This window comes from Oncorhynchus tshawytscha, linkage group LG19, assembly GCF_018296145.1.
Source record: "Oncorhynchus tshawytscha isolate Ot180627B linkage group LG19, Otsh_v2.0, whole genome shotgun sequence".
Lineage (NCBI taxonomy): Eukaryota > Metazoa > Chordata > Actinopteri > Salmoniformes > Salmonidae > Oncorhynchus > Oncorhynchus tshawytscha.
This window is the reverse complement of record NC_056447.1, coordinates 24621754-24644305: the sequence shown is the minus strand read 5'-3', so window position 1 is coordinate 24644305 and position 22552 is coordinate 24621754. Positions and strand designations below refer to the sequence as shown.

At 41.3% G+C, this 22552-nt stretch overlaps 1 protein-coding gene across 2 annotated transcripts; it reads left to right on the top strand.

The window, feature by feature from the left end:
* Positions 1–1528: 1528 nt before the first annotated feature.
* Positions 1529–19906, top strand: il34 (interleukin 34). Of its 2 annotated transcripts, none has more exons than XM_024379349.2 (7): positions 1529–1880; positions 8167–8302; positions 9908–10011; positions 10184–10261; positions 16633–16815; positions 16911–17073; positions 19395–19906. In XM_024379349.2, exons 2-7 carry the CDS (start codon positions 8263–8265, stop codon positions 19439–19441), a joined length of 615 nt encoding a protein of 204 aa, XP_024235117.1. In that variant the 5' UTR covers positions 1529–1880; positions 8167–8262; the 3' UTR covers positions 19442–19906. The 2 variants fall into 2 exon arrangements, with proteins under 2 accessions (XP_024235117.1, XP_024235116.1); XM_024379348.2 differs by having other exon boundaries at positions 8161–8302.
* Positions 19907–22552: the final 2646 nt, after the last annotated feature.

Here is a 22552-nt window from a genome sequence, read left to right as displayed (position 1 = left end):
TGCCATGTTAATGTAGCTTCTCAAAATGATGGTGAAACATCCTTTCTGCTGGCCAGAGATAGATGTCTCAATTAAAGACCTATTTTCAAATTGCATGCATATTTACATATAAATCTCTACTTAGTAATCTGTCTGACATTTATTTACTTCAATGAAATAGTTTTCTAAAGTAACTTCAGTAAATTCCATTGACCTCTTTACTGCATCTGTTTTATGCAAACGTCTTGGTGTTGTAACTGCAAGCAGGAATTAACATGTTAGCAGACTAAAATATTGAGCACCGGGGTCGTTCACCCCGCCCCTTGTTTGAGTAAGAATGCTGAGGATGTATATTCCTTTCATTGGAGAGTCATTGGTCTCCATCTTCTGGGATTTCCCCCCTGATGTCACTCTGTCTGAACTAGCAGATGGTGTTGGTATGATTGAGGTTTGGTTTGAGATTTTGGGGTCTGCACTGCAGATGGAATGCCCCTTCTCAAAATGTCTCCAGTGTCTATCTGGCTCTAGGCCAGCCTGAAATCTGAAATGTCAGTTCATCTCGATGGCCCACAGCTGGGGTTCTTAAAGTGGGGTCTGTAGATGAGGTACAGCAGCTAGTCCGGAGCCAGATCTAAAACATATTTTTTTTTAATGAATATTACTAACTGATTAAACAGATTTTGGCCGAGGGATCAATGGAATAAGTTTAGTAGGTATAATACAATATTATTAAACAGAAGCAAATGGAACAAAATGGGGATAAACATACCTGGATTTGTCCAATAGAAGCTCTCGTTTACTAGTGTTGGACTTATGATTACACCCTAGATCAGTTAGATGCACGCAAGGCAGTATTTAAAGCGACAACAACAAAACTTCTCTGCCCCATGACAAAATGTGTAGAATTGCAGGAAAATTGCTTGAAAACTGCTAAATGTTCTCTCAGATGCCAAGAGACGGGCCTTCCCAGGACCTGAGATTTGTTTAGTTCGGCCATGCACTGTCAAAGTCATAGTAGAACTTCTTGTATGCTATTTTTTAAATAAATCTCACTGGAGTTAACAAATCCTGTAGCCATTTCAGTATTATTTTCCAGTCTCATTCATGCTGCACCTCAGTACCGCAGGATAAAGCACAAATAAATCCATGATGATCCACGTGGGCGTTTGTGGTGGGACAGTTTGGTACCCTAGCTGTCCTGAGTAGGCATATGTTGGTCACTCGAGCAGTCAGTCTATTTGTTCACAATGAACTCTGTGCCCTAGAAGATAGGTGATGTTAATGTCATAAAATTGTGTGATTGTGAATAAATGGCCTTACATGGCCGCGTGGCTGTTGAGCACATGGAGTAAGTTTTAAGCCTAAGGAGCTGAATGTGGAGTATGGTGCGATATCTGTGCCAACAAATTGTATTTGAATTCTATAATTTTGAATTTGTATTAGGATACTGAATTAGAATGTAATATTTAGGGCAGTCTAGTCGGGGATGAGATTATTATTTGGGAGTTATGGCGCAGTGAATGGAAAGTGAAAGTAAAACCTGACAATTTGCGCCTGCAAGGTGGAGCTGGAGACGACCATATGGACATTGCGCAATTGATCAATATTCTCTCGTTTTGGAGTTCTGGGCCAAAGAAAGTGAGGCTTCAGGGATTTTCCCAAATTCGCGTTCGCCTAAAACGGGGGTTTTACTCTGGGTGTTGCTGCGCGCAGGTCATCTATTAAAGATGACATTGTTTCAATATCACTGACCAGTCACGCACGCGTGGTTTCCCAGCCTTGTAAGTAAGTCGTTTGTGTGAACCATGTGTGCTTTTGGTCGCTGCTGCTGATGGTCATTCTGAAGATAACGGAGTGTTGAAGTTGCGAGTTTCTGTGGAGTTACTGCTGGGATTGTGCAGGTGAATATGGAAGTGATATTTGTAACGTCTTGAGCAAATATTGGATGTTATTGCTGCGCTTAGCCAACTTTAGTTATATGGCCTTATAAGACATGCTATTATTTAATTTGGACGCTGGTGCCGAAGGTGCTGTTTTGATATTGTAGGCTATATGGTTAAATAATGAAGACCCTTGGGATCCATAGGATATATAGACATGCTATTTGCCAGTGTTGGCTATGCCTACTCTATTTGCTATGTATTTTAATGTCATATAATTGTCATATAACATATGTCCATACATGTGATATATGTAAGTTATGTTTGGGGCACTGTCCTTTACTTTTCTCCAAGTTACAGCTGTGATGTGTGATTTAATGTTCTTGTCAATTTTGTCATAATTTTCTGTATTTTTTTTTGGAACTGATCATGGAAATTCACGTGAATGAATGATCACATCATTCACATCCCATTCACATTTGTCATGCCTCCAAATGTGAGAATTCCTGAATTCAAAGGTATTTTGGATTCACATGTGAAGTGGAGTAATTAAAACTCGTTTTTCAATCACTTTCAACCACTCAAATTTACTGTTAACAAACTGTAGGTTTGGCAAGTTGGTTAGGACATCTGCTTTGTGCTTGACAAAAGTAATTTTTCCAACAATTTTTTACAAACAGATTATTTCACTTATAATTCACTGTATCACAATTCCAGTGGGTCAGAAGTTTACATACTCTAAGTTGACTGTGCCTTTAAACAGCTTGGAAAATTCCAGAATATGATGTCATGGCTTTAGACAGCTTCCTATAGGCTAATTTTTATTTATTTAACCAGGCAAGTCAGTTAAGAACAAATTCTTATTTTCAATGACGGCCTAGGAACAGTGGGCCTGTTCAGGGGCAGAAGACAGATTTGTACCTTGTCAGCTCGGGGGTTTGAACTTGCAACCTTCCGGTTACGAGTCCAACGCTCTAACCACTAGGTCAATTGGAGGTGTACCTGTGGATGTATTTCAAGGCCTACCTTCAAACTCAGTGCCTCTTTGCTTGACATGATGGGAAAATCAAAAGAAATCAGCCAAGAAGTCTGGTTCATCCTTGGACCACGTTCATCTGTACAAACAATTGTACGCAAGTATAAATACCATGGGACCACGCAGCGATCATACCACTCAGGAAGAAGTTGCATTCAGTCTCCTAGAGATGAATGTACTTTGGTGCAAAAAGTGAAAATCAATCCCAGAACAACAGCAAAGGACCTTGTGAGGATGCTGGAGGGCACAGGTACAAAAGTATCTATATCCACAGTAAAACGAGTCCTATATTGACATAACCTGAAAGGCCCCTCAGCAAGGAAGAAGCCGCTGCTCTGAAACCGCCATAAAAAGCCAGACTACGGTTTGCAACTGCACATGGGGATCGTACTTTTTTGGAGAAATGTCCTCTGGTCTGATGAAACAAAAATAGAACTGTTTGGCCATAATGACCATCATTATGTTTGGAGGAAAAAGGGGGTCGCTTGCAAGCCGAAGAATACCATCCCAACCGTGAAGCACAGGGGTGGCAGCATCATGTTGTAGGGGTGCTTTGCTGCAGGAGGGACTGGTGCACTTCACAAAATAGATGGCATCATGATCACAAAATAGATGGCATCATGAGGAAGGAAAAATATGTGGCTATATTGAAGCAACATCTCAAGACATCAGTCAGGAAGTTAAATCTTGGTCGCAAATGGGTCTTCCAAATGAACATTCACCCCAAGCATACTACCAAAGTTGTGGCAAAATGGCTTAAGGACAACAAAGTCAAGATATTGGAGTGGCCATCACTAAGCCCTGACCTCAATCCTATAGAAAATGTGTGAGCAGAACTGAATAAGCGTGTTCGAGCAAGGAGGCCTACACACCTGACTCAGTTACACCAGCTCTGTCAGGAGGAATGGGCCGAAATTCACCCAACCTATTGTGGGAAGCTTGTGGAAGGCTACCTGAAACGTTTGACCCAAGTTAAACAATTTATAGGCAATGCTACCAAATACTAATTGAGTGTATGTAAACGTCTGATCCACTGGGAATGTGATGAAAGAAATACAAGCTGAAATAAATCATTCTCTCTACTATTATTCTGACATTTCACATTCTTAAAATAAATTTGTGATCCTAACTGACCTAAGCTGTCATCAAGGCAAAGGGTGGCTGTGAAGAATCTAAAATGTTAAATATATTTTGATTTGTTTGACAGTTTTTTGGTTACTACATAATTCCATATGTCATTTCATAGTTTTGATGTCTTTACTATTATTCTACAATGTAGAAAATAGTAAACATAAAGAAAAACCCTTGAATGAGTAGGTGTGTCCAAACTTTTGACTGGTACTAAAAAAACATTTAATAAAGATGTCAATGATTTTACTGAGTTAGTTAATATAAGGAAATCAGTCAATTGAAATACATTAATTAGGCCCTAATCTATGGATTATACATGACTGGGCAGGGGCGAAGCCATGGGGGGGCCTGGTAGGGCAAAGGCCCACCCACTGGGGAGCCAGGCCCAGCCAATCAGAATGAGTTTTTTCCCACATAAGGGATTTGTTACAGACAGAAATACTCCTCAGTTTCATCAGCTGTCTGGGTGGCTGGTCTCAGATGATCCCGCAGATGACAAAGCCGGATGTGGAGGTCCTGGGCTGGCATGGTTACATGGTTGGACTTACTGCCAAATTCTGTAAAACAACTTTTGGGGCAGCTTATGGTAGAGAAATTAACATACATTTCTCTGCCAACAGCTCTGGTGGACATTCCCACAGTCAGTATGCCAATTGCACACTCCCTTAAAACTTGAGACATCTGTGGCATTGTGTTGTGTGACAAAACTGCACATTTTAGAGTGGCCTTGTGTGGCACCTGTGTAATGATCATGTTGTTTAATCAACTTCTTGAAATGCCACACCTGTCAGGTGGATGGATTATGTTGGCAAATGAGAAATGCTTATTTAACAGGGATGTAAACAAGTTTGTGCCAAAATTTGAGAGAAATAGTATTTTTGTGCGCATGGCATCTTTTATTTCAGCTCATGAAACATGGGACCAACACATTACATGTTGCATTTATATTTTTGTTCAGTGTGTATGTGTGTATATATATATATATATATATATAAATTCATATTTATACATACAGTCGTGGCCAAAAGTTTTGAGAATGACACAAATATACATTTTCACAGTCTGCTGCCTCAGTTTGTATGGCGGCAATTTGCATATACTCCAGAATGTTATGAAGAGTGATCAGATGAATTGCAATTAATTGCAAAGTCCCTCTTTACCATGGAAATGAACTGAATCCCCAAAAACATTTCCACTGCATTTCAGTCCTGCCACAAAAGGACCAGCTGACATCATGTCAGTGATTCTCTCATTAACACAGGTGTGAGTGTTGACGAGGACAAGGCTGGAGATCACTATGTCATGCTGATTGGAAGCTTCAAAAGGAGGGTGGTGCTTGAAATCATTGTTCTTCCTCTGTCAACCATGGTTGCCTGCAAGGAAACACGTGCCGTCATCATTTCTTTGCACAAAAAGGGCTTCACAGGAAAGGATATTACTGCCAGTAAGATTGCACCTAAATCAACCATTTATCGGATCCTCAGGAACTTCAAGGAGAGCGGTTCAATTCTTGTGAAGAAGGCTTCTAGAAAGTCCAGCAAGTGCCAGGACCGTCTCCTAAAGTTGATTCAGCTGCGGGATCGGGGCACCACTAGTACAGAGCTTGCTCAGGAATGGCAGCAGGCAGGTGTGAGTGCATCTGCATGCACAGTGAGGCGAATACTTTTGGAAGATGGCCTGGTGTCAAGAAGGGAAGCAAAGAAGCCACTTATCTCCAGGAAAAACATCAGGGACAGACTGATATTCTGCAAAAGGTACAGGGATTGGACTGCTGAGGACTGGGGTCAAGTCATTTTCTCTGATGAATTGCCTTTTCGATTGTTTGGGGCATCCGGAAAAAAGCTTGTCTGGAGAAGACAAGGTGAGCGCTACCATCAGTCCTGTGTCATGCCAACATTAAAGCATCCTGAGCCCATTCATGTGTGGGGTTGCTTCTCAGCCAAGGGAGTGGGTTCACTCACAATTTTTTCTAAGAACACAGCCATGAATAAAGAATGGTTCCAACACATCCTCCGAGAGCAACTTCTCCCAACCATCCAGGAACAGTTTGGTGATGAACAATGCCTTTTCCAGCATGATGGAGCACCTTGCCATAAGGCAAAAGTGATAACTAAGTGGCTCGGGGAACAAAACATAGATATTTTGGGTCCATGGCCAGGAAACTCCCCAGAGTTTTGAGAACTTGTGGTCAATCCTCAAGAGGTGTGTGGACAAACAAAAACCCACATATTCTGACAAACTCCAAGCATTGATTATGCAAGAATGGGCTGCCATCAGTCAGGATGTGGCCCAGAAGTTAATTGACAGCATGCCAGGGTGGATTGCAGAGGTCTTGAAAAAGAAGGGTCAACACTGCAAATATTGACTCTTTGCATCAACTTCATGTAATTGTCAATAAAAGCCTTTGACACTTATGAAATGCTTGTAATTATACTTCAATATTCTTGTAATTGTCAATAAAAGCCTTTGACACTTATGAAATGCTTGTAATTATACTTCAATATTCCATAGTAACATCTGACAAAAATATCTAAAGACACGGAAACAGCAAACTTTGTGAAAATTGATATTCGTGTCATTTTCAAAACTTTTGGCCACGACTGTATATACACTACATGACCAAATGTATATACACTACATGACCAAATGTATGTGGACACCTGCTCGTCGAACATTTAATTCCAAAATCATGGGCATTAAAATGGAGTTGTTCCCCCCCCTTTGCTGCTATAATAGCATCCACTCTTCTGGGAAGGCTTTCCACTAGTTGTTGGAACATTGCTGTGGGGACTTGCTTCCATTCAGCCACAAGAACATTGGTGAGGTCAGTCACTGATGTTGGGAGATTAGGCCTGGCTCACAGTCGGTGTTCCAATTCATCCCAAAGGTGTTCGATGGGGTTGAGGTCAGGGCTCTGTGCAGCCCAGTCCCATTCTTCCACACCGATCTCGACAAACCATTTCTGTATGGACCTCACTTTGTGCACGGGGGCATTGTCACACTGAAACAGGAAAGGGCCTTCCACAAACTGTTGCCACAAAGTTGGAAACACAGAATCGTCAAGGATGTCATTGTCTGCTGTAGCATGAAGATTTCCCTTCACTGGAACTAAAGGGGCCTAAACCGAACCATGAAATACAGCCCCAGAACATTATTCCTCCTCCACCAAACTTCACAGTTGGCACTATGCAGTCGAGCAGGTAGCGTTCTGCTGACATCCGCCAAACCCAGATTCGCCGTCGGACTGCCAGATGGTGAAGCGTGATTCATCACTCCAGAGAACATGTTTCCATTGCTCTAGAGTCCAGTGGAGGCAAGTTTCACACCACTCCCGACGACGCTTGGTGATCTTAGGCTTGTGTGCGGCTGATCAGCCATGGAAAGCCATTTCATGAAGCTCCCGACGAACAGTTCTTGTGCTGACGTTGCTTCCAGAAGCAGTTTGGAAGTCAGTAGTGAGTGTTGCAACTGAGGACAGACGATATTTACGCTCTTCAGCACTCGGCGGTCTCGTTCTGTGAGCTTGTGCGGCAACAACTGAGCCGTTGTTGCTCCTAGACATTTCTACTTCACAATAACAGCACTTACAGTTGACCGGGACAGCTCTAGCAGGGCAGAAATTTGATGAACTGACTTGATGGAAAGGTGGCAGCATGGTGCCACGTTGAAAGTCACTGAGATCTTCATTAAGGCCATTCTACTGCCAATGTTTGTCTATGGAGATTGTGTGGCTGTGCGCTCAATTTTATACATCTTTCAGCAATGTGTGTGGCTGAAATAGCCTAATCCACTAATTTGAAGGGGTGTCCACGATATAGCCGTCTGTAGCGCTGGCAAAAAAAAATTGTTTTGCCCCCACCCCCAAACATCTTCCCGCAGCTTTGTCTATGCACCGGTTTTGGCAATACAGCGTTTCAAAATTCAAACTTCTCCGTTTGACATTAAGTGGTTGGTGGCCGGAGATGTACACATACGTCTGTCATCAAATGTCAACGTATACTGTACATGGATTATTTCCTGTTCTTTCAACCTGACAAGGGTTTTGTGGTGTTTATAGCTATTCAGAACAAATCTGATTGAAACCAGTGAAGACAGTCAATGATGAACTGTTAAAAATGCCTGTCTGTGTTGCAGTTACAGGCTAACAAGGAGCGAGAAGGACCTTGTGGTGCTCTGGAAAAGTGTGTGATCTGAGTCGGAGGCCTCCAGCGTGTTTAAACGGGCATAAATTGGAGTATGGTCCGGTCAACAGCCTGGCTCCTGGGAGCTCTATTGGGTAAGAGAAGTCCTGTGGTGCTTGTGTGAAGAATTGGAGGGCTTGCAGATGTCACTCTAACCTACAGCAAGTGCCCTGGGAACTACGTGTCAGGCCAAACGCTAGAGATTTGACATATTGTGGGGATGTAGTGGTGTGGGATCAGAACTGAGATTATGTGTACCGGTAGATTATGGATGTTATTCCTGGTTTCTTGAATAATTGTTGTTTGTGTTGCAATGGGCTGGGTGAGGCCCCATCACTTCAGCCACTTATTTACCTACTGAGCGCTAAGAGGCCCTTAATAGTGTGAGGAAATACATCTGTCAGTAGAGACCGTTGGGAGTTTATAGTACCAGCAACTGAGCCCCAGTTGTCTTTGGAGAGTGGTAATAAATCGAATGATGCATACCTTTTCCCATTGGGCACCCTGGTTTGCATACCATATGTTAGTAAAAGAAAATTAATCACACTGACATTCTTGTATATTCTACAAAGGGTTTAATGGACCACGAATGTTTCAGACAATAGACCTTCATCACAGTTTACACAAAGTTTGTTCTGCTATGGAGAAACCCCTAAAGTTTTTTTCGTAAAAGAGATCAATGCCCCCCTTAAACTAAAGAACTGTAACCATGACTCATCATAGACAAACAATGTATATTTCAGAGAGCTCAAGCTAGAAAGTGTATAGGGGATTGACAGTAGAAGACATCATAGGTCTGATCAATTCCTATCTCAGATTGAAAGAGAGATAACAAAAAAAAGTATTGCGTAGGTCTGGTTTCTGTTCCAAAAAAGCTGTTAAACCGATGTATCTAACCACGTCCTGTAACAGAGAGAAAGAAATACACACACTTGACTAAACAATGAGAGGAAGAACGTGTATTGAAGGCAAGAGAGGGGGGTAGGGTAAGTGAGGTATCTGATGTTTGAGCCCCTGACTGTAGATTGAGTGCAGTGAGGTACATTCCTAGGTCTTTGTGAAGAGTGCTGTGAGGTCTTGGGGATTTTGCTGACTCGGAGTCACTATACAATCATCTACATCTAAGCCCTCGGCCACAGGATCTAACCACACAGTTGTCCACAACAGACTGGCTTTGGACTGCATGCCACCACTCACTCTGCCCCCATTGCTATGAAACTGTGCTTGTCAAAATAGGTACTACTGTCTCAGTCTGCGTTTGGACCACAGGACCAAAATACTGTTTTCAAACATAATAGCAAAAATGTACCACTGACCATGAATGTATTGGATGTCTCCTGCACTTGACCACATGCAGATTAAGGTGAAAGCGTTTTAGAGGAGATTATTGTTGTGTTTAATCAGTATTGTAATCTGGCTCAGCTGGGGCTTTCTCTTAGATTGGTGGATTCTCAGTGAGATGATGAGTCTGATGGAAAGAAGAGGTCATGGTTCAGCATAATTCATTTTAGCAAAGCAACCACAAAGGTCTGGCTAGGAGCTATGGTCTGGCTTTGCACTGTGACAGTCTCAACATCTTTTGCTCAGTTCTCACCACAATTATACCACTTCAATACTGCTACGACACTGTTTTAGAATATTTAACTGCGTCAGTGAGTGACATGTTATATGATATCATATGTATGTTGTGCCCCCTGTAGGTTTGATATGTGTACTACCTCTTGTTTTGATGACGCCCAGAACTGCCCAGTGCACATCTTTGAAGACATTGGAAAACAAACTCATAGGCAGAAGACGTAACATGGTAAGAAGGGGACAGTATATCTCGAGACAGTTACAACATGTTTGGAATATTAATGAAATTAGTGGATCACACACAGTAGTCTTGACAGTTGATATATGTGGAGATTACATTAAAGGTGGTATTTTTCTACAAACACAATCTGACACCAACATTTTTCCTGTCTTTTTAACAGAAACACAATTTACCCATTAATTACACCATCAGAGTTCACTATGAGGAGGTCTTCAAACTCAGCAATATCAGCAGGCTGGTGAGTCCCTCCCTTTGTTTTCTTATCATTACCACTGATCTAACTTAATTCATGGAAAAAATCTACTTGTCACACCACCCACTCACTCACCCTTCGTCTACATTCCTTCCTTATTCTCCCTCCTTTATCTTTACTCTTATCACTACATCAGTCACCTAGCAACCAATTCCATAGTCCAAGTCGATATTCACGTAATAATAGGGAATTGTCCTCGACCACGCACACAAATTGGGGAAAAAAAATTCTACAGTATTTGAATCAAGGACAAAATTACATGTATTTAACAATGTTTTTGTTGTAGTGGGGACAGTGACATTAGTCATCTAAAAACATTTAACTTGAAGGAAAATATTTTATGTTTAATATAATTTAAAAGTGTGCAAAAACTAATGTATACATTAATAAATGCATTTCTATAGCTTCTAAAATATTTTGTACAACGGTGAGGGAGTGTCAAGATGGAGGCACAGTGTCTTCAACACAGCACCCCCTATCAGTCATCTAGTGTATATATAAATCATTGGTTCTATCTAATACAGTACCAACTGGGACTATGAGCAGTAGCACTTAAGAGCTCCTCCTTAAATATATATTTTTTGTTACATTATTTTGTTATACAGTACCAGTCAAAAGTTTGGACACACCTACTCATTCAAGGGTTTGTCTTTATTTTTACTATTTTCCACATTGTATAGTAATAGTGAAGACATCAAAATTATCAAATAACACATGGAATCATGCAGTAACCAAAAAGTGTTAAACAAATCAAAATATATATTAGATTTTAGATTCTTCAAAGTAGCCACCCGTTTCCTTGATGACAACTTTACACACAATTAGTGAAACTGGTATGGGTACATGGGTGGTATGGGTATGGGTTTGACTGGTATGGGTACATGGGTACACTCACAATGGCTTCCTTGTATTATGATGTAATAATTTCCATGGTAATGTAGAATGTTCATTCAAATGATGCTAACTGATGGGGCTCATGCAATGGAATGTATTTTTTGTAGTGTAATTTAAGTTGATTCAACAAATTGATGGGTACATTTCCTGCTTTTACTTTCTGCCTGTACTTCCTGCTTTGGGTACACTCGCAATGGCCGCCAGTCCACCCATTATACCATCATTGACTTGAATGGGGACGCCCATTCTATTTATTCTTATTTCTATGGCCATCATGTATAGACCCAGATGGTATTAGATAGAATGTCGCAATCCTGCCTGTGGGGAAAACAACATGTGGTTACCACATTGGCTCACAGCAAAAACTTGAACTTTTTCAAATGCAATTTTCTTGCTTGTTTTTGTCATTTACAATTCTACATTTAAGAAAAGTACAACATCCAACATTGGCTGCTCCCTAGCGTTCGCACTACTTAGAAAAATGTAATATTGTAGGGATTCCCTCATGCTTCTTTTCATGACTATGCTAGCAGCCACTTGAGTGAGTGAGTGCAAGCTGGCTACCGACCAACAACACAAACAAACGGACTATACAGCTATAAGTAGTGAGTGGAGTTACAAACGAACTGTACTAAACAAGTTAAATGTCTTACCTGGGATTAAATGTTTTCCACAAACCTAGCTACATGTAGCCTATTTCCCACTCTCCCAAGACATAGCCTGAAGCCACAGGGCTCTTCTCGCAGGCTCTATTTCCCTACGTGGGAGCATTGCGATACGTAGGTGGATATTCTTGACCTGGTTACATGTACATTGAACAACACAGCAGCTTTTCGGCATGTTTTGTTATTTCTGAATAACAAAAAACCAACGACAACGTTGTTGGGGGTCAATAGAATTTGTTGTCGAGAGGGGAATTTCTTATTACGTGAAAACCGACTGGGGCTATCCTAAAAATGTTACAAGTGAGTCAGGAAAAATAAATTGTTATGAGACTCTGAGGGCAGACTTCATCCTAAAAGCGAGCAAGGAAATAAAAGGAGACCTCCTGTTCTACATGGATGATCCTAATGCTTGGCACACAGCTCTCCACAAGACCAACAATTATCTTAAAATGTCAGAAAGTACCACTATCTTATAGAGGAGGAGATCAGCCTGGTGCGTCGGCATACGGATGAGATCCGTGAGCTGCAGTGTGCATTGAACACAATGTTGAGGAGGACAACCAGGCTCTCAGGATGGAAGTGTGCAGACTTAGAGAGGAACTGTCCAGCACAGTCAGCACTGGCCACATGCAGAACCTGCAGAAGGTGCACAGACTTAGAGAGGAACTGTCCAGCACAGTCAGCACTAGCCACATGCAGAACCTGTAGAAGGTGCGCAGACTTAGAGAGGAACTGTCCAGCACAGTCAGCACTAGCCACATACAGAACCTGTAGAAGGTGCGCAGACTTAGAGAGGAACTGTCCAGCACAGTCAGCACTAGCCACATGCAGAACCTGTAGAAGGTGCGCAGACTTGGAGAGGAACTGTCCACCACAGTCAGCACTAGCCACATGCAGAACCTGCAGAAGGAGCTACATGAGCTAAGGCAGGAATTTCTCAGCCACAACAATCCACTCTACAAAGAGTTACACAAAAACTCAGGACCAAGGCAACAGCTGAATTATAACCCACCAACCAAGCAACCCAAGCAACCAACATAACCAACCAATGCACCAGCCCAGCTGACCCCCTCCACCCGTCTCATCTCTGTAGTTACTCACATCACTCCTGCCATCCTCCACAGACATTATATTAATGATGGACTCCAATGGAAAGTTTATATTAGAGAATACACTTTTCCCAAATAAAAAGGTAGCAAAGTTATGGCGCCCCACAACAGAGAGAGCTATGGTGCTCTTGACTGTGGCCCAGCTTGGCTTCCCCAGCCATATCATCATGACCTGCGTACCCAACAGGAGAGGGTGGCCACATCACTAAGGGGAGTGATAGAGAGGGCCTCCACCATCTTCCCCCTTGCGAAGATCGTAATATCTTCCCTGCTCCAGAAGAATTTTCATTCACATCATCAGCCCTCATATGTAGAGAGTTTGAAGCTTCGCACCCCCACAACCTCCCTCTCAGGCTAGTTTTGGTTACCCTTCCTACTCCCATCTCCAGGACTGGCCTTGGACACTACTGCCCCCCATGGCAGCTCCAACCTTGCAACAGGAGCCACACCAAGGCCTCCTGTGCACACCCAGAATGGAGCATTGGCAGCCACTCTGGTTCCCTGCAGCAGCTGAACTCCTTTGGCGGAGTTGACAAATAGCTGTAGATGACCCTATGTCTGTTAGCTCTTATGGGAATGAGCTGAATACCCTCTTTGACTTTAAGTCTCGCAGGGGGTTTGGGCAAATGCCCAAACCCCCTGCCCAAACCCCCGAAATGCACAAACCCCCCTCGCGAGTGTGGCACTCCCGATCATGACCAGTTGGGATACAGCCTGGGATCGAACCCAAGTCTGTGAGCTGAATACCCTCTTTGACTTTAAGTCTCGCAGGGGTTTTGGGCAAATGCACAATAAGAAAATGGACACAGGGCTGAGTGACGCTTTTAGCACTGCGATCCAGTGCATTACACCGCTGCGTCACTCAGCCCTGTGTCCATTTTCTTATCGTGCATTTGCCCAAACCCCCTGCGAGACTTAAAGTCAAAGAGGGTATTCAGCTCACAGACTTGGGTTCGATCCCAGGCTGTATCCCAACTGGTCGTGATCGGGAGTGCCACACGTCGACACACAATTGGCCCAACGTCATCTGGCTTAGGGGAGGATTTGGCCGGGGGGGCTTTACTTGGCTCATCATGCTCTAGCGACTCCTTGTGGCGGGTCGGGTGCCTGCAGGCTGACCTCGGTCATCAGTTGAACGGTGTTTCCTCCGACACATTGGTCCGGCTGGCTTCCTGGTTAAGCGGGCAGGTGTTAAGAAGCGTGGTTTGGCGGGTCATGTTTCGGAGGACGCATGAAGCTGATCTTCACCTCCCGAGCCTGTTGGGGAGCTGCAGCGATGAGACAAGATAGAATTTGTGGAGAAAAAGGGGGTAAAATAAAAATAATAATGATAAAATGGATACAATTTAAATTTGGGTACAGTACTTGTGTTCTGGTTCTCTCGGAAACATGGTTAAAGGGTTCTGTCTCTGATAAAGACATTGAAGTAAATGATTATAATGTATTTAGATGTGACAGGTTACAAAAAAGGGGTGGGGGGGTTGCCATATATGTAAAATTACATTTAATGGTGTCCCAATCTTTAAATATTTCTGTTTCCAAGACATTTTTGCTCCTGGTTGTAGATGTGTCCTTCCCCCCCACCGCTGGCATGGCGGATGCTATTGGTGCTATATCTGAGTGTTTAACACCTTTTATGTCCTCGGAGTTGGTCATTTTAGGGGATTTGAGTCTGAATTGGCTATCCCCAGCCACAGATCAATTTAAGAGTATGTGCATTGATTTTAATCTGACACAATTGATCTCAAAACCACACGGCTAAATGTGAAAAACCCTGTTAACTCCTCATTGATTGATTTAATTCTTATGTGATGCTTTTAATCATCATTTTATCTCGGCAGGCTTTTTATTTGAGACAAATGGTGGTTTAATTGACCCTGGTCAGACAATCGACTGCTCTTCCCTCTGCCAGACTCTAGCTGACTCAACAGTTATCCCGTCAACTTCTAGTGAATCTTTGTTTTAATTACAACAATTTATTATCAGCGATGTTCTAGATGCCTTGCTTAAGATTGCTGTAACAAAAGAAAATCCACTGGGGCTGATATGCTTGATCCATTTTCTCTGCAGCTCTCTGCCCCCCTGATTGCTGAATCATTAACCCATATGATTTATCTAACAATTATATCTGGTACTGGTTTGGAAGGCGGCCCATGTACTAACCCTTCACAAAGGTAGTGACCCTTGTGACCTAAATAATTATCGCCCTATTTCTAAACTTTCTTGATCTAGCTACAATATTCAGAATCCTTGATTAATTCTCAGCTAAGATCTTATTTTTGAAAACGTATTCTAAATGAACATCAGTCAGGTTTTAGACCAGGTCATAGCACTATGTCTGCTGCATCCATAGTTATAAATTATTTGCTTAACTGTATGGATAAAAGGCACCATTGTGCTGCCCTCTTCATTGACCTGTCAAAGGCTTTTGATACTGTTGATCACTCACTGCTAATTCAGAGGCTTTCCTCAATTGGCCTAGAACTGGTTCAAAAATGACTTGACAGATAGAACTCAATGTGTATCTACTGATGGTGTTAAATCATGTCTCCTGGATATTACAAAAGGTGTCCTACAGCGATTGATTTTGGATCCTGTACTTTTTACTGTTACATACAATATTGACTTGCTGTAAAAAAACAACAACATTTTTTTACCTGCACTTGTATGCCAATAATACTGTTGCGTATGCTATTTCCCCCACGGTTGATCAGGCTCTGTCTGAACTACAAGTCTGCCTTCATTGTATTACAGAAAAACTTTATTGACCTGAAATTAGTAATGAATGCAGATAAAACTAAGTATATGTTGTCCTCTAGAGCGCATACAAATACGTCTTGTTTAAGCATATGTACTTTGGATGGTGTCCATATTTATCATGTCCCTGCTTACAAATATCTGGGCATCTGGATAGATGACAATCTGTCTTTTAAAAAGCATATTGATGAGTTAAGAATCTGAGAATAAAAATGGGCTTCTTCTATAGAATAGATCCTGCCTCTCGCTAAATAGTAGAAAGCCGACTGTTCAGACAACGATCTTATTGGTCCTGGACTATGGCGACATCATCTAAATGAACGGACCTGCCACTTCATTAAAGTCGTTAGATGCAGTTTCTCATAGCGCACTGAGCTTTATTACAGGTGGCAATGTCAGTACTCATCACAGCATTCTCTACCAGGAAGTTGGTTGGCCTTCTTTGATGTCACGTAGGTTGATACATTGCTATGTTTTCATTTATGAAGCCGTTTTACAAAAAGTCCCACTGTACCTAACATCATTACTAAACTTTAGACATACGAGTTACCACACCTGGTCTCAGGTATAGTTAACTCTGGAAGTTCCTTTGGTTTTTACTGAGTTAGGTAAATCAGCTTATAGTTTTCTTAAACCTTATTTGTGGAACAATCTTTACAAATTCTTAAATTGGATGTTTTGGTGCCTCTAGGGAAATTCAGAAAGCTGATTGAGGACCTTATGAATGTGTTTGTTTGTTTGATCCTGTTTTTCTTTCTGCTTGCAGTTTGTATTTATATTTTGAAGTGTGTATTTTCTGGAATTGATTTATTTCAGGGCTCATCTCTAAAATAGACCTTGGGATCAGTATGGCTCCCTGATAAAGGTTAAATAAAACATCACTATCTCTTCCTATCTACCACACTTCTTTCTCTTCTCTTTGTCCCTCCAGAGGGCGAGGGTGGAGGATCTGGAAGACGGGGACCTGCAGGATGTGTGGCTGTTGGTCAACCAGGAGGTGTTGAAGAGGATTCTGAGGGTCTTGCCAGTGAGACACCCCTCCTACAAGTACACCACCGACCTGGAGGATCTCTTCAGGAAGGTCCAGCAGGTGTTCCCACCACAGACTGATGAGGTGTGTAAGACCGGCCATAGTGTCACCATCACTGTTCTCCCCATCTCTGTTTGAACAAACGTATCTCATAATGGCCATGTATATTTATCTCTCAGAGAGAGCCACCAGAGCGAATAGAGGAGATCTACAAAAGGGTTAAGGAGATTGACTCAAAAGGCTGGAGGTTCGTGACCCCCAAATCTCTGTTGGATAACTGCTATCGGACAATGCACTGTCTCTTCAAAGACTGCTTTTCCAGTGAAGACAGAGAGCAAGACTGTGAGTGCACTTCATTCCCTTACTGTACTTCCTCTCTTCCATTACCTCTGAACTCTGCCCTCTCTAATTAAATTACCCACTGTCCATCAAGATAGTACTTTTCCAGACATGCAGTTTTCATTCATTCCTCCTCTTGTAACATGAGTCTTAACTACTTGTTAAAGTGTGACAGAAGTCAGATGATACACTATATATACAAAAGTATGTGGACACCCCTTCAAATTTGTGGATTTGTCTTTTTCAGCATAGCTGTTGCTGACAGGTGTATAAAATTGAGCACACAGCCATGAAATCTCCGTAGACAAACATTGGCAGTAGAATGGCCTTACTGAAGCGCAACGTGGCACTGTCATAGGATGCCACCTTTCCAGTTAGTTAGTCAAATGTCTGTCCTGCTAGAGCTGTCCGGTCAACTGTAAGTGCTGTTATTGTGAAGTGGAAACGTCTAGCAGCAACAACGGCTCAGCTATGAATTGGTAAGCCACACAAGCACACAGAAAGGGACTGCCGAGTGCTGAAGCGCGTTGTTCGTAAAAATCGTCTGTTCTCGGTTGCAACACTCACTACTGAGTTTCAAACTGCCTCTTGATGCAACGTCAGCACAATAACTATTTGTCGGGAGCTTCATGAAATGGGTTTCCATGGCCGTGCATCCACACAAGCCTGGGATCACAATGCGCAATGCCAAGCATCAGTTGGGGTGGTGTAAAGCTCGCCGCCATTCGACTCTGGCGCTGTGGAAACGCGTTCTCTGGAGTGATGCTTCACCATCTGGCAGTCTGACAGACAAATCTGGGTTTGGTGGATGTCAGGAGAAAGCTTCCTTCCCAAATGCATAGTGCCAACTATAAAGTTTGGTGGAGGAATAAGGGTGTATAAGGCCCCCCTTAGTTCCAGTGAAGGGAAATCTTCATGCTACAGCAGACGATATTCTAGACGATTCTGTGCTTCCAACTTTGTGACAACAGTTTGGGCAAGGCTCTTTCCTGTTTCAGCATGACAATACCCCCGTGAACAAACGGAGGTCCATACAAAAATGGTTTGTTGAGATCAGTGTGGATAAACTTGACTGGCCTGCACAGAGCCCTGACCTCAACCTCATCTAACACCATATTAATGCTCATTATTTTGGAATAAGATGTTCGATGAGCAGGTGACCACATACTTTTGGACAGAATAAAACAATTAATGAAAGTCCCATGATGGTAGTGATTGACCATTAGCATATAACTTACTTTAATAAAATATTTAAGTTGTTGTGTAAATTTGTTTTATTTGATTACTTTATTATTTCATTCCAAGTCATCATCTCGTCTCTATAGAGCCTCTGCCTATGCAGTCTGACAAAATCCCTATTTTAGTAGTTCTTCAAAGTAAATAAGGCGTAGTTGTCTGACTGCTAAATACCAAAAGTTGGCGTTTTCCCCATCAACACAAACCTACTCAACTGGTTTGGCATACTGTATAAGGGCTTGTTGTGTTCATTGCGTCTCTTCAGTGTCTGTAGACACTATGTTCTTATTCAACACTGTTTGAAAAGAGATGGTTGTGCATGCCCAGGTCATACCCATTTAGGTCTGTGCTATAAAAGGACTTGGACATGCCTGTCAATATCTCCTGTTAGCCTATTTATTATTTATTTACACATCCTATATAGGTAAAACATAGCTATGTGTTGCCTGGTTAGATTGGTCAAACAAAGTTTAACCCAGATGGTACTTTGAGTTAATGTAAAGAAGTCATGTCAGACCGTGGGAAAGAGAACATACTGACTGATTTCAACACAATCTTAAAGGGGAAGAGATGCAGTGTTGGCTGCTTTCCACACATCTTGCCAGTCCTCTTACTGTTTTCTTTGTCTTTATGTGCATCATACTGACACAACATAGAGCTGTAGACATGTTATGTATGTTAGGGCCTGTTATCATGTCTGTATCATGCACTATTAATTTCACAGGTTAATAGCATCAGCACATCTTAAGGTTGATATTTTCCCTATTTTACAGAGAGATCAGTGGATGTTTTGCGGCTATAGCATATCTGTGAACAATTCAATTGAAGAGTTTCCATATGAAAATATAAGGCAGGAAGGAGTATAAAGCACTCGTGTGAGGAACATAAATAATGAATATAAAAACCACGAAGAAAAAACATATAACATAGCAACACAAAAATATAGTGAATAGGTTAAGGGCTTACTTCATGGCTAGGAGGTTCAAAGCAGACCAAAAAAAGTTTAATATAGTGTCATTGATTATTAGAAACAGTTGGTATGATTTTATAATGATTCATCTGTCACTTACACTATTTTCTTCCCTCAGATTGTGGCTTACCTCACTGGCGGAAGGGCAGAAAGAGACTACAGTAAACCTGAGAAGGGCGCTATTGTTTCATATGTATATTTATAATATATTGTCTACTGATGTTTATGTTGTGTTTTGATTGTGGGTTCTAGATGTGTTTAGACAGTTGTATGGTATAGGGCAGGTGACTATGCTCAAGCAGAGCGCGATATAGCATTTCTATTTTTATTATTTTATATATTTTTTTGCAATCAGGGAACACTTATGGCTGACATGGGTATTAGCAACTGTTGCCCATAAATGTAAGAACACAAACATAGCCAGCTACTCTCATCTCTGACTGTTTTGTCTTTATAAATATTATAGTACACGTGTTTGTTTAAAAATGTTTTTTCTCTGTTCTGTTTTTTAAATAAATTGCTTTAAGGTGTTTTGCTGACTTGCAGGCATAGTCAGTGAATTCCAGCCACTCATTTGTTTGGCATTATGCACATCAATGCTGAAATAAAGATATTATTTGTGAAAATCTATTCCAGGTTCAACGAGTTCATTTCTGCAGTATGATTGCTTGTGGTCAGATTACATGAGATGTTTATGTAAACAAGAGATTGTTTACTTGCACATTAATAATTGGATATTAAACTGATTATGGCAGTAGATAGATTACGCAATAATCATGTCACATCTTACTCTGTTTATCTTAATCGGTTTGAGGTCAAAATGGAAAAACTTAAAACGGCTGGTTTTCTGAGCAATCTTTCAAATTATTAGGACATGTAAACACCTTATTCGGTGTTCCAGTAGTGTATTTGATCCGCGCATGTGCTAGCACCAGCCGAGCGAGCCTCCTTTAGCGGTGGCTAAAGTTAGCTGTAGTTTTCTAATGGCTGTTTAAATAAAACTGAAGCATGGATTCGTTTTTCCTGACCCATAGACTACTATCCGGGTGAGGAAATATCTAACATCAAGTTGTAAAATAGCTAGCTACTCCTTTAAGGTGTCTACCGTTTAGAATCCTTAGTTCACTGCAGCTAGCGACAAGCTGCAAAAAAACACTAACTGGACCGTTTCATCTCCATCTCTTCATTCAAAGATTCAAATCATGGACAGTTTACTGACAGTTGTGGCTGCTTCGCGTGGTATATTTTCTCTACCTTGCCCATTGTGCTGTTGTCTTTGTACCATGATTTGTGCTGCTACCATGCTGTGTTTTCATGTGTTGCTGTTATGTTGTCTTAGGTCTCTATGTAGTGTTGTGGTGTCTCTCTTGTCGTGATGTGTGTTTTGATATTTTTATTAAATGTTTTATTTGTAATCCCAGCCCCCGTCCCAGCAGGAGGCCTTTTGGTAAGCCGTCATTGTAAATAAAAATTTGTTCTTAACTGACTTGCCTAGTTAAATAAAGGTAAACTATATATTTTATTTTAATGGTCCAAGGATCTTGATATTTTCAGAGGTCGACTGGCTCTGGCAGCCAAAACAGCCAAATACTGAATTGATTCTTAATTTCGATATGGTTCAAGAATCATTAAAGCCCTTTTATTATCACGTCAAAATAATTTCACAAATGCAAAATACACACTTACTGTACACTGTTTAACCAGCTTTATCACAGTAGCAGCCGACAGTATTTTTCAGTGACAACAAGTTTCTGGCGGCTTCATTCCGTTATACACAGGTGATTGGAGCATGCTAGATAGCTAATTAGCACAAGTGGTCCGTCTGTCTTCCGTAAACAAGTGCTGGAACGTGGATATATGGCCATGTAGGGACAGATCCTGAAGACAAAAACCGTGTTCGTAAATTCACACTTGAGTGCGCTCTGGGTGTTCGTAAATTCAGAACGTTTCGCTCTTGGAGCGTTCAAAGCGCACACTCGACGTAGTAGTAATTTGTTGTGAAATCTGTGAATGTTATGTATTGTATTGTCTTAATTTTGCTGGACCCCAGGAAGAGTAGCTGCTGCCATAATAAATACAAAAACAAACAAAAAATTACTGTAAATTACTTGAATCATTAACTCTGATAAATCTATTATAGTAGTAGATCAGGATTGGAATATCCATTGCAGTGTGTAATGCAGCCTAGTTTTATTTACACCATCCAGCAGATATCTTAGAAATATAACTTTACTTTGTAGCCTATAGGCTATGGATCATTTGATTGAGAACACACTAAATAGCCTATCGGTGCATTTGATATTGCGGACCCAGCGGAGAATCAGAGATGAGGAACTAATTCTAAAATATAGATATTTCATCAGTTACAAATTACATGACTGTCCCCTGGACTAGATTTAAAAAATACTAACCCATGCTCTTGACTGAAATTGAAAAGGCATGACCCTCACGCAGTTTCCTCCAGGGAACTATTCTGTAAATATCGATCCATCCCTAATAATCCTGTTTACATGGACACATCTGAAATCAGGCTACCTGATGGCTAGCCCTTGATCACGACTTTCAGTTCTATTACAATGCACATGAGTCATTGGACAAAGGCGTCTTCTGAAGGGGGAGTTTTGTTAAGATCCTCGACGCTTGGTCTGAACATTAACATGCATCGCCTGTGGTTTGGTTTTGGAAGCAAAGTTAAATTGATCCACACCTTTATAGGGTTAATCTAACTGCACAGTCCAATTTACAGGAGCTATTACAGTGAAATAATACCATGCTATTGTTTGAGGAGAGTGCATAATTTTTTAACATGAAAAGTTATTAATAAACAAATTAGGCACATTTGGACAGTCTTGATAGAACATTTTGAACAGAAATGCAATGGTTCATTTGATCAGTCAACAACTCATACACTGCTGCCATCTAGTGGCTAAAATCTAAACCGCACCTAGTCTGGAATAATACACTTTGGCCTTTCTCTTGCATTTCAGAGATGATGGTACAAAAACAATACAAAAGAACAGTTGTTTTTTTCTTTGTATTATCTTTTACCAGATCTGTTGTTATATTCTTCTACATTCCTTTCACATTTCCACAAACTTCAAAGTGTTTCCTTTCAAATGGTATCCTTGCTTCAGGTCCTGAGCTACAGGCAGTTAGATTTGGGTATGTCATTTTAGGCGAAAATTGAAAAAAAAGGGGCGGATCCTTAAGAGCTTTTAAGAAACAACATTGTACTGTATCAATTTAGAAACATTCTCGTCGGAAAACTCCACTGGC